At 58.7% G+C, this 11,837-nt stretch overlaps 5 protein-coding genes across 5 annotated transcripts in view; 2 read left to right on the forward strand and 3 right to left on the reverse strand.

Moving 5' to 3' along the window:
- Positions 1-838: 838 nt before the first annotated feature.
- Positions 839-3,085, reverse strand: VDBG_04783 (oligo-1,6-glucosidase; the record flags this gene model as incomplete). The annotated part of the gene is made up of 7 exons (XM_003005131.1): positions 839-1,370; positions 1,424-1,520; positions 1,582-1,923; positions 1,979-2,396; positions 2,454-2,583; positions 2,640-2,803; positions 2,890-3,085. The coding sequence occupies 7 exons, from the start codon at positions 3,083-3,085 to the stop codon at positions 930-932; spliced, it is 1,788 nt and encodes a 595-aa protein (XP_003005177.1).
- A 798-nt stretch (positions 3,086-3,883) lies between these two features.
- On the forward strand, positions 3,884-4,331 carry VDBG_04784 (conserved hypothetical protein; the record flags this gene model as incomplete). Its single annotated transcript, XM_003005132.1, has 2 exons — positions 3,884-3,949; positions 4,041-4,331. 2 exons carry the CDS (start codon positions 3,884-3,886, stop codon positions 4,329-4,331), a joined length of 357 nt encoding a protein of 118 aa, XP_003005178.1.
- Positions 4,332-4,658: 327 nt separating this feature from the next.
- VDBG_04785 (GTP-binding protein) lies at positions 4,659-7,040 on the reverse strand (the record flags this gene model as incomplete). The annotated part of the gene is made up of 1 exon (XM_003005133.1): positions 4,659-7,040. The coding sequence occupies one exon, from the start codon at positions 7,038-7,040 to the stop codon at positions 4,659-4,661; it is 2,382 nt and encodes a 793-aa protein (XP_003005179.1).
- Positions 7,041-8,637: 1,597 nt separating this feature from the next.
- On the reverse strand, positions 8,638-9,832 carry VDBG_04786 (conserved hypothetical protein; the record flags this gene model as incomplete). Its single annotated transcript, XM_003005134.1, has 2 exons — positions 8,638-9,443; positions 9,502-9,832. The coding sequence occupies 2 exons, from the start codon at positions 9,830-9,832 to the stop codon at positions 8,638-8,640; spliced, it is 1,137 nt and encodes a 378-aa protein (XP_003005180.1).
- Positions 9,833-10,964: 1,132 nt separating this feature from the next.
- The window catches only part of VDBG_04787 (predicted protein), a gene marked incomplete at both ends in the record, with an annotated part of 1,671 nt that continues 798 nt past the window's right edge, over positions 10,965-11,837 (forward strand). Inside the window, 2 exons of the mRNA XM_003005135.1 lie at positions 10,965-11,434; positions 11,523-11,771. Of these exons, the coding sequence (XP_003005181.1) occupies positions 10,965-11,434; positions 11,523-11,771 (719 nt within the window). The remainder of the gene's footprint in view (positions 11,435-11,522; positions 11,772-11,837) is intronic.

The following is an 11,837-nucleotide window of genomic DNA, read 5'->3' on the forward strand; positions in this document are numbered from 1 at the left end:
GGAATTCAACGCGACCGAGTTGCAGATTGAGGTTAGCCATTCGATGCAGGACCACATCCTCGCGTTTGCCACGGACCCGTTCAACGGCCCGCAAGCACTCGGCTGGCAACCAATGGACACGAGACTTGCTAACGGTGGTGATCTCTTGCGCTTCGGGGGGTCCAGTGGAGAAGCATTTGTTCACGTTGATGGCATTGAGGTGGATGGTGTATGCCTTGGAATTCGCGAGCACGACCCCTTTCCGTGATAATGTGTCCAAAGGGGAAGTTCATGGAGTCATCCCAACCACTGCTAGAGTAATCTTTTGTGCCTTCAAGAAGCTCCTCGAGCAAGCGGCGGACGGGTAGTCTGATCAATAGTGTAATTGACCGTACGCATGTACTGAAATATTTACCGTCACCAACAAGCCGTTGCCAGTATGACCATTCTACATTACAAGATGCTGTATTTTGAACCCGATGACAGGTCAGCTTGCCTACGATCTGATACTTATCAACCAGGAACTGACCAATTTCAGCTAGATCGTAGTGTTCGGCCTTGTAATTGGACAATCTCTATTCCTCCACCAGTTACCAATTTGGCAGAACCTCTAATACAACCGTTAGGAAGATCTACGGTTCGACTGATAGTGCCAAAGGAGGGTCCGCCCGGCAACCGCGCTTCGGGCATGAGGCACGGAAGGCGTGGACAGCGCGTTCCTTGACTACAGCAAGTTCTCGATAAAAGGCAGCGCTGCGATTCACTGCCAAGTGAGGACTCGTTATGCGACGCTTGAGGTTGGGGATCCATCGAAGGTAAAGATTCCGGAGCGTATGCAGTGGCTTGGGGTCTTGGATTTACCACATGGGAACCTATATGTCAGGGGCAGGTCGACTGCTGGCGATTTATCGGCGTGCTTATTCTTATTGGAAGTCTTGCTTTCGTAGGCTCTAGGCTCCAACAAAAGCAAGTGCCTCGAATGGGCGCAATTCCAGCTGCCCATCGGAGCCGAGAGAGAAGCCCGATGCCGCCCGAGTCCCATATGTCGATAGAACCACGTTCTCCTCCACAAGAAGACTTCTCTTCTCAGCAGGTACAGTCCAGGTGCAAGGCTCATCTGTGAAGTTGAGCACGACCAAGGCCTGATCCTCACCCTTGTCAGCGGTCCGAGTGTAGCTCAGCACAGACAGGTTCTCAGGGTCATGCATCTCGAAAGCACCGTAAACAAGAAGGTCCCGGTGCTGCTTGCGAATTTTCAACCCGGCACGCCAGTGATGAAGCACGCTGTTCGCGTTGCTCTCCTCCGCCTTGGCGTTCCACCGAGTGTAATCATCGTTTACTCTCATCCACGGCGTGCTAGCCGAGAAGCCTGCATTCTCCGAAGCGGTCCACTGTTGATTGGTGATTAGCAGGCCTTCTTATGATCAGGTCGATATCCACATACCTGGACGGGAGAACGAGCATGGTCTCTAGCCTTCAGATGAATCTCTTTCCACAGTTCCTGAATTCCCTTCTCGTCACCAGCCAGCCTTTCGATAGCTCTGCATAACAAGTCAGTGTACGTGTGTATGCATTGGGTGTCGCAGTGTCATCTCAACATACTCTCGGTACGCATTCTGCGTCTCAATGTCTTTGTACTCTTCGATTCCCCAGGTCTTGGGCAGGCTTCCCATACCAAGCTCTTGCCCCTGGTAGACGAACAGGGTACCTCCGAGCGTGCACAGCAATGTTGCCAGCATCTTTGCCGCCAACTCTCTGTGCTCAGGCCGGTGACGTGTGAAGCGGGATACTGAGCGAGCCTGATCGTGGTTTTCCAAGAACATGGCGTTCCAGCCACCTACCCTTCGGGCGAATGTCTGCCACCTGTTGATGATGGCCTTGAAATCCGGCAAAGTCCAGTCATGGCGGGAAAACTTGCCACCAGATCCAATGTCCATGTCGACGCTGTGCAGACTCATGTTAGAACGCCGAGACCTCCAAGCCAGGTGGGCACACTTACATGTCAAACTGGAAGATGGTGTGGAGCTCCTTGCGGTCCGATGCGACGATCTTGCCGACCTGATCGTCATCCTTGACGCCAGGCATCTCACCGACGCTGAAGGCATTGTACTTATCCAGAAGCGTCCTCAGCCCTCGAAGATGCTCGTGAAGCCTCGGGCCGTTGCAGAACAGCGCCGTTGCATCCTGGTACGGCTGCTCAGGTCGGGTGACGGGGGCATCTGGCAGACCGGGCTCCTTGGAGATGAAGTTGATGACGTCCATGCGAAAGCCATCGGCGCCTTTCTTCAGCCAAAAGTCCATGATTTCGTGCACTTCGCTGACGACCGAGGGATTGTCCCAATTCAGGTCCGGCTGCTGGGGAGCGAACAAATGCAGATAGTACTCGTCCGTCGTCTCATCGTAAGTCCAAGCGCTGCCTGTCGAGTCGGCACGTCAGAATTGATATCCAACCAATCTTTGAGAGGGTGACTGACCTCCAAAGGCGGCTGCCCAGTTGTTGGGGGGTTGCCTGTTGCCAGCAGCATCGTAGCGAGGCTTTCGCCAGATGTACCAATCCCTCCAGGGGCTGTCCACCGACGACTTTGACTTTTGAAACCATTCATGCTAAACGAAGTCAGCATCGACATCAGTGTTGACAGGTATCAGGCAGGGGTTCCCACCTGATCAGATGAGTGGTTGACGACGAGGTCGAGGATGAGCTTCATGTTGCGGTCATGTAAGCCGGCGATGAGCTTCTCAACGTCCTCGACAGTTCCGTAGGGCGGGTGAATGGCGCGGTAATCTGAAATATCGTACCCCATGTCGATCTGGGGTGAGGCGAAGACTGAGATCACACAAGTCAGATTTCTGAGCATCCAGGTCATGATGAAGCCTCCTTGGGTTTCGGACCAAGTGGATGCAGGAACATACTGGGACAAAGCCACACAGCGTCAACCCCCAGACTCTGAAGGTAATCCAGCTTTTCGATTACGCCAGGGATATCACCGAGACCATCGCCATTACTGTCTCGGAAAGACGCCGGATAGATCTGGTATATCGTAGCTTCTTTCCACCAAAGCCGTTGAGACTCGCTCGAGAGGCTCTGGTTCGTTTTGACGACTGTCATTTTGCACGGCAAGATGATACAAGGCAAGAGAAAGAAATCGACTGGCGATGAAATCTACACGCTGATACACCAAGGAACACAGGGGGCAGATGGACTGGATGCTTGGAGCTTATATGAGCCAAAGCCTCGAAAGGCACGGGGGTGACGATAGCGACTGCCGCTCGTATGCTCGCTGAATTGCCCGCCCAAGCTGTCTGGGGCTCATTGGCGCTGCAAAACGGCACATTACCACTTGAGGTAATGTGCCTTCTTGTGGCGGTGCGGAGAACTGAAGCTGCAATGGGCGCGCGGGGTAGATCAGCAAGCCCGGCTGGTCTATGGTGGGTGATGAGACGACATGGTAGGGAACCGCCTTTCGTGGGCGCACAGGTCTTCATCGAAAGACGTCCACCAGTACACGACCAACATTTCGCATGCACCAAGTTGAGTTCGGCGGGCGAACAGTTGGGATCCACTCGATTTTGTTGCCAAAAAGACTGCTTCATTGATGATTTACTCCGACATGTACATCGGACCTCCTCGAGCCGGAGATGGGGCTTGCTCCATGTAGTCATCACGTGACTAGCGCTCACTCACTGGCCTTCCCCACAGCAAGCACTAGGAGTGGGGGCAAGCACGACAGTAGACAGCTTCCAGCTTCCAGCTTGAAGCAACGAGCTTCCATCGCCGGCATCACCAGTCCTCCAACCTAAGCTCGGTCCGACGTGCGCGCAAGCCATCAAACTCAACCCACGAGTACCTCGCCTCGCCACGACACATACCACACCTACGAGCCGTCCCTCGTCTCGCACCGCCACCATGCCGTCCGAACGCGACTACCAGATCGCCCCGATCGTCCAAGAATCCATCATACACAACACAAAGGTAAAAACATGGCCCTTCCCCCCTTCCAAAGACACGAGCACGTCTCCGCATGCATGCGCAGGTACTGACAGCCCTCCTCCCGCCGCCGCAGTCCCTGTCCAACCTCCAGAACATCACGGCCTCCCTTTTCGGCGTCGCCGCCGGCATCCTCGGTCTCGAGTCCTACGCCGGCTTCCTCTTCTACTTTGCCCTGGCCGCCCTCGTCACGACCCTCACCTACGTCCTGCGCATCGCCCCCACGTCCACCGCCGCCGGCCTGCCGCCGCTGAGCACGGCGCGCTACTTCCGGTCGCCTTTTGACTTTTGGGTCGGCGGCATCTTCAGCGGGCTGCCGGGCTTCATCTTGACGTGGACGCTGTTCTTCGGCATCGTGCGGGCGTGACGGAACGCTGGCGGCGCGCAGAGGGGGAACGGGGGGGAGAAATCAGGCGACAGCAGGAGCATAGTATGGCGTCAGGAGTCAAAATGGTACATAGATCCTGAAGATATGACTTTTTCTGTTTCCTTCGTTTGAAGTGACACTGCGCATTGCGAAAGCATGGACCGCTGCTCATTCAGGTGCTGGGACATCAACAGAGGATTCGGCTTTGACTTGGAAGGAAAGAAAATAGTGTATAGTTGCGCAACGCTATCAGACCGAATGATGAAAAAAGTGCAGTAAAAATGATACAGAAACGTCCAACAAAAAACCAATGCAGATGCAACGCGCTCAGTCAACAATCTCTACAATGTTCCCGACATAGCCCTCCAGTCCAGACCGATCATTGCGCCCGCCCTCGAGAATGACAACCTGCGAGCCAAGCTCGATCCACTCCCGGCTCGTCAGCAGCTCCAGCACAACCTCCACGCCCGTGGGCCTCATGGCATCCTCGTCCTGGTCCACAGCGAATATTTCCTCGACCTCGTCGGTCGCGGACGCGGCCTTGTGCAAGCCGTTGCGGGCGCGAAGCGTAGACAGGCCCAGCACACGCGCCGCCGCCCGGACGGTCCCGCAGTAGACGTTGACGAGCGTGCCGATCATGAGCGACGCGGCGTTGAGGTCGTGGAACACGGCCGTCAGACCACTCGCCGCCTGCAGGGACATGCCCGTCTTGAGCATGTGCTGCGGCGGCACGGCGAGGACCATTCCCTTGCGTATGCGGGGCGCCTCGCGCGCCGGCGGCTCGAGACTGCCCTCTGATGAGCCGGCCGGCGGCGGCATGTCGAGCAGGATGCCGATCGTGCCCACCTGCCCGGCTGACAGGGTCCGCACTCCGAGACGCAGGTTGCGGATGCTGACAATCCTGGCGTTGTGCCATTCGCCCTTGATGGTCGATGCGGCGACGGCGTTACGGATCGCCACCCTAGCCAGTTCGGCAGACGACGGGTGCGATATCGAAAGCTCATAGCCGCCCCCGGGCGACGGACGTTCCTCCGGCGTTCTGCCCTTGAAGTCATCGTCATCTGACGGAAACGGCCCCGCCACGATTGTGTCGCCTACGGAAAGATGGCCGAAGCGCAAATAGCCCGAGACCACGATTCCCAGGTCTGAATGCGAGCCATTTTCAGTAATGGAAGCAAAATCAGCAGGGCGGCTGAACGTGTCGTCAATATGGAACACCGATGAGGGCTGCTCGGGGTTCAAAGCCTCTCCGACGAAGTCATGAGCTGTGGGGACGCGGGGGAGAGGAAGTTCCTTCAAGAGAGCGTGCATCAAGCCGATACCAGCACCGCTTACAGCGCTGGTCAACACGATTGGCACCAACTTGAGGAGGTCATCCCCCTGGGCCAAGTCACCGAGGGCACCCTTCACCTTGGCCGAGTCCGACGCAGATATGACCGAGGGGCTCGGAGGCTCATTCTGCGCAGGCTGCAGGATTTTGGGGATTCGTCCAGCTTCCTTGATGAGCGTCAATACCTTGCCCAGGACTCTCTGAATGCTGGTCTTGGTGGCGAGGTCGAGCTTCGTGATGGCTACGACAAGAGGCGTCTTGAGCTTCAGACACAGCTCAAGGTGCGCTTTGGCAAGGTCGACGTTGGCACCGTCAGATCCCAGCACATCTTGCGCCGAGGAGCTGATGCCATCCTTGGCCGAGTTCGTTTCCAGGTCGTCGGCTGCGAGACACAAGACCGTCCACTGAGGTGCCCAGCCGACGAGGCCTCGCAGAATCGTCCGCCGGAAGCGCGGGTGGCCGGCCGAGTCCGACACGAACACGAGGCGCCCATTTTCCGACTCAAAGTGAATATCGAGCCACGACTCGACGTGGGCTTTCGCGTAGTTGACGATCGTGTCGTCCTTGTAACCGAGAAGCTCCTGCGCGACGGAGCTGGTCATGCCGGAGACGACTTCGTGTCGATGCTTGAACAAGCTGAGCCTGCTCCTGCCGCGGCCGTTGTCCATTGTGCTCGTTGACAGAGTGCCCAGCAGCGTCGATTTACCAGAGGTCGTCGGTCCCGTCAATGTGACTCGCAGTTGATCGGTCACGGACCGGCTCGTGCTCGGGCTCTCGCTCTTGTCGATGCCCGACGCAGCAACCGCGTCCTGTTTTGGCAAGCCGTTTCGAGACCCTGCGTCCCCGCTTCGAGATCCAAAGTCCGGCGTGACGAACGCCTCGGCAACACGCAGCGTGCCGTGCCGAAGCGTCTGCGCCGGAACCGAGGCACTATTGTCAACGAGCTCCGCCGTCTCGGGCCACTCGCACTCCCCGACAATGACTTGGCGAAGCAGGTCGACTCGGCAGCCCAAGGTCGCCGCCATGACCCGCAGTGTGACGATGCTCTCGTCCATCTCATCCTGCGTCAGACCGACAAGGGTCCCGTCGTCGGAGACGCCAATCTCATACAGCGCGCCGCGCGACTCCTCGAGCCCGAGCACGGGCCTCTGCACCTTGAGCGCCTGGTGCAGGTCGACGGCGTCGTCGGGCAGCCTGGGCACGACGAGATCCTTCGGCTTGAGAACGTGGTAGGGCGACGACTGCTGCAGGCGCCAGAGCAGCTGGGTCGTCAGCTGCTGCAGGCGGATCTGGCGCGACTCGGTCGACGTGGCCGAGAGACCGCGCGGCTCCATCTTGACGGCGACGGCGGCGCGCTTGGAGTCGGGCACGGTGCTCATCGACTTGTACCGGCGGCGGGGGCGCAGCAGCAGATGGAGCTGTACTCGGTGGGGCCCTCCTGCGGCTCGGCCTCCAGCTTGGTGACGCCGTAGTCGGACAGCATGACGGGTTCGAGCGGCTGGTCGTGGGAAGACGCCTGTTGGAGGGCCGGCGTCGAGGCTTTCGGGCGGCCGCATCGTCTGGTCCCAGCCACGGCGACGACACCCTCTGGGGGTCTGCGTCGAAGGTGAAGATGGAGCCCGAGGCCATGGTTGCGGCCCTTGGTTGGCGGTGTGTGTTGTGTGTTGTGTGTGTGTGTGTGTGTGTGTGTGCAGGCGTGTAGGTGTATGGTGTCACTCAAATATGCAGGATCGAGAATGCGTCGAGAAGACCAGTTCGTATTGCGAAAGTGTTCAAGAGGGTCAAAGGGGCATGTGCAACTTTGTGTAATCGAGGTATCATCTTGGCAATGTGGGTGAATCTCCAAAGGGGGTGGTGGCTATGCCTCTTCGTCGGCATGTGTTTGCGTGTTTGCGGGTAGACAACGTATTCTCAGAAGAGCGACGACATGGCTCCTTGAGCGTATCGTGGGAAGGTCTGTGGCTGGCTGCTTGGTGCGATGGGTGATGGTGGAAGAAGATGCCAGACACCAGAGGATGGCAAGAAGCAGACGTTGACGAAATGAGAGAGGCGAGTTGAAGTCAGGCACGACACGTCTGCATGAGTCCTCCCGGCCGGGTGTGACGCAGGCCGCCGCTGTTGTCACTACTTGCTGTGACCTCTCTGGCCCATCCAGCGCCTTGGTGGGGCACAAGGTACAAGTCCTGCTGCAATGGGTAAGCCTGGACGGAAGTACTTGCCAGCACCACCATGCGACGCCACATCACCCGCCGACGCTGTACAGCTTGCAGGCTGTACAGCTTGCAGCTTGGAGCTTGCATCTTGCCATTCATGGTTGCACCTATATGGTCACAGGCAACAGGCAAAAGTTTCGATACCGTCCGAGGTACATGTAGTGCCCATAGAATCGTCGACAGCCCACGGTGGCAGTCAACACACATGCGGTTGACAAGAGATATGTCTTGCGCAAGTCTATCCAATCCTTTCGCTACCTATGATGCAACATACAACGTGGCCCTGTCTACAGATCAGATCGCGCCATGATGCGACCAAGCGCCCTCTCCCTCTGCCTCTGCCTCGCCTTTCGGCTGCCCAGGAGCCCGGCCAGCGCATCAAGATGCAGCAAGTGACCTCTGCGAATGTACACAAAGACCGTGTACGTCGCGCTCGCCGATGCAACGGCGGCGACGGAGAGCAGAGACGGCCACCTGAACTGCTCCGGGCGGAAGAAGATGATGGTTGCGATGTAGGAGAGGAGCTCAAAGGCATTTTGCCACGCCGCCTCGACCGTGGAAAACACGCCACGACTCTCGGGCTCGACATCCTGGTCACACCGTGTCAGTGGCGGGCGATGCGTAACACCTCGGTCGGACTACAGTCAGAGCACGTACCTCTTGCACGATAATCTGCGTGCACATGTCGAAGCCTCGCAAGCCCAGTCGGCTCAAGATCGTTCCGCCGACAAGGCCCGCTGTCGAGAGAAGAGGTCGCTCAGCCTCAAAGACCCAAAAAGACGGCAAAGCCTGCGACGAGCATGGTGACTTGGGCGATGCTCATCCACAAACCGGCCCTGACCGGCCCGATGCGTCCCATCAACCAAGGGGCCGCCCACGTGGCCAAGACCTCGAACGCCACACCCAGCGTTCTCGCGAGACTGATAATCGTGGCGGTGAATCCGGTATACAGCAGATACGTGATCATCTGGCCGGCAAAGTTGAGGACGGTCAGGTAGAGAAAGGCGCCCGCGATCGACGGCAGGAATGCGCGATGGCGAAAGTAGAGGCGAAAGTCGGCGAAAGACTGCTTCGCCATGCGTGGCAAGTAGCCTAGCAAAGACCCAAGGCGGGTTTGCGAGTCTCCCGAAGACCCTGCGTCTGTCGATTCTCCTCCTGCGGCCTGCTTTGGCTCCCGGAGTGCTGGAACATCATTGTACACCCGTGCTATGGCATAGTACTCGGCCACCACGGACGCAATGTTCATGGCAAAGTTGACGACGAGAGCCAGCTGCACCGAGACACCTTCGATCATGGCAATGAACAAGGGCCCTAGTAGCTTGCAGAACAGATCGATGCGACGCATCTGTGAGTTCATCTGCATCATGCCATCCTGATCGCCGTCTGCCACGACGACGACCCAATCCTTCTCCACTGCCACCATGTTCATGATGGAGCAGATCTTTTCGACGCATGCAAAGAGAGAGAGGACCACGAGCACACCCGCTTCGCCAGCGCGACCCAGGGGTAGCCCGAGCACCAGGACGTAGAAGGCGGCGCAGGAGATGGCCACGGCGATGCGCTGGAAGACTGTGCCATCAAAGTCAGCCACCGGAATTCGGTCGAGGCAAAGGAGCGGAGAACGTACCAATGGAGATGCGAACCACGCGCAAGCGATTGCCCGTATCTATGAACTGGCCGATGGCCGGGGCAAAGACGATGGCGGAAAGCCCACGGATGAAGGCATACACTGACATGGGCATCAACGTGTCTGGAAAGATCGTGGCCAGGTAGATGACGGCGCCGAACTCAAAGACGCGCGAGTTCCATGTCGACAGGAAATGCGACAGATACAACCGGCGGGCCGTCTTCTCGTGCCCTTGGTGCGCTGGTGTGCGGTCGTCACCTGGTCGCTCATAGCCGAGCAAAGGAGCCTGCTCATCGAGGCGCTCCTCGTCGGGATTCCCTAGTGCTGCCATTGGATGGAAAGAGAAACCAGAAAAGGCAAGATCCTCATGGTCAACACAATTGGGATTGCTGCGACATGGTTGGGAGGAAAAGGTCAAGTTTTGAAGCACTCGACGCTACCGGGATGAGGGCCTTGTTGGCCTGAATCGAACACGACCCTCGCTGGTCCGAGTCGAACAATTCGGCCCATGGCGATCCGCCGACCATCGAAACCCTGGGGTGCCTGGCTGGCCTGGTCCTGACGGCATGGATCCATCACCATGACCGGCATCGGGGCTGGGGCATGGAGATGTGTAGCGTGGAGCGAATACGACACAGAGCTCCGTCAACTGGATCTTCACTCTCTGCTGGACTACATCTTGCATTCAAGCGTCAAGGTAAGGAAGCTAGCTGATGCTTGAGAGAGAAAATGATTGGCGATCGTATCGGAACGAGCTTGCCCACTCAGCACCAGGCGTCTGCCTGAGATGCCTACAAGTACCTACCTAGGTACCTACTTAGGTAAGGTAGGTAAGGTAGCCTAGTGCCTAGGTAGGTAGGTACCTCAGGAAGAAGGCATTGGTGGAGGGGCGCCTAACAGCCGTGACGATCGCCACGAGCGAACCAGATGCAGGGTCTCAGCACACCTGGCTGCTATCTGAGTCGATGCCTCGTAGGTACCGCGTGTAGTGGGGGCTGAGCACAACACCTAGCACCACGGGCAGGCAAGTCAGAGGCAAGTCAGGCTAGCTACACAGCACAAAGTCGAGTGGAGCCACACACGCCCCCCGCCTCAGCCCCCCATCACGCATCAGCGTTTAGGGGCTCGGAGAGGGTCCCCTGGTGGGCTCTAAGGGGGGGTTCCCTGACACCTCTGGGGGGGCCTCCTTGTCGGGCTCAGACCTTTGCATCCCAAACCTCTTTCCTCGAAACAAACCCAAGACAAACAGTTGGCATTGGGCTCACCTTTGCCACCTTGTCAACCGATCATTCAAAATCAGTCCTCCCCCTCGATTGAGACTGACTTCTACACCTTGCCTCCCGATCCCTATTGAAGCCCGAAAACTCTCCCTCATTCACGCAGAATAGTCGACAGCAGCCCCTCACCTACGTACCGAAAGACACAGCATATACCTGCGACCCCACCGATCCCGAACTGCCACCATGAAGAAGTTTGGCTTTGGCAGCAAGAAGGGGGGCGACGACGGCGGTGATGACGATGCTTCCCGCAGCGCCCTTTTCGGCCGCAAGAAGTCTTCTCAGCCGCCCGCCGGTGACAACCCCTACGCTCAAGCCCCGCCAGCCAACGACCCCTACGCCCAGAGTTCCAAGTCCGCCGCCGCCTCGGCCCCCTACCAGCAACAACGCCCGGGGGGCTTCCAGTCGAACCCCTACGGCGGCGGCGGCGGCGGCAGCTCTGGCGGCCTCCCCGGTGGTCCCGGGCCCCGTCGAAACCCCTCCGGCAGCGGCGCCTCGACCTACTCGCAACCGCCGCCTCCCTACGGCGGCGACGCCAACGAGCGATCCAGCAGCGGGTACGGCGCCGACAGGTACGGTGCGTCGGGCGGCTACGGCGATAACCGCTACGACAACAGCGGCGGCGGCAGCGGCGGTGGCTATGGCGGCGCCAACAGGTACGGAGCATCCTCGGCCGCATCAGCACGCGGGCCCGGCGGCTACGGCGGTCTCGGCCGCACCAACTCGAACGACACGGACGCCCAGCGCGACCAGCTCTTCTCGGGCGCCCAGCAGCGCAACCAGCAGCGCCAGCAGGGGCGGCAACAACAACGGCTACGGCCAGGACAACGCCGGCGGCTCCTCCTCCGCCGCAGCTGGCGCCGAGGGCGACCCGTACGGCGGCTACGGCGCCGAGCGCGAGCTCACCGAGGAGGAGATCGAGGCGCAGGAGGTCCGCGACGTCAAGAAGCAGATCCAGGACACGCGGCAGGAGTCGATCAACTCGCTGCAGCGGTCCATTGCGCTGGCGCACCAGGCCGCCGACACGGGCATCAACACGATGAACATCCTCGCGCGGAA

The sequence above is a fragment of the Verticillium alfalfae genome, genomic scaffold (assembly GCF_000150825.1).
Source record: "Verticillium alfalfae VaMs.102 supercont1.5 genomic scaffold, whole genome shotgun sequence".
In the NCBI taxonomy this organism is placed as follows: Eukaryota; Fungi; Ascomycota; class Sordariomycetes; order Glomerellales; family Plectosphaerellaceae; genus Verticillium; species Verticillium alfalfae.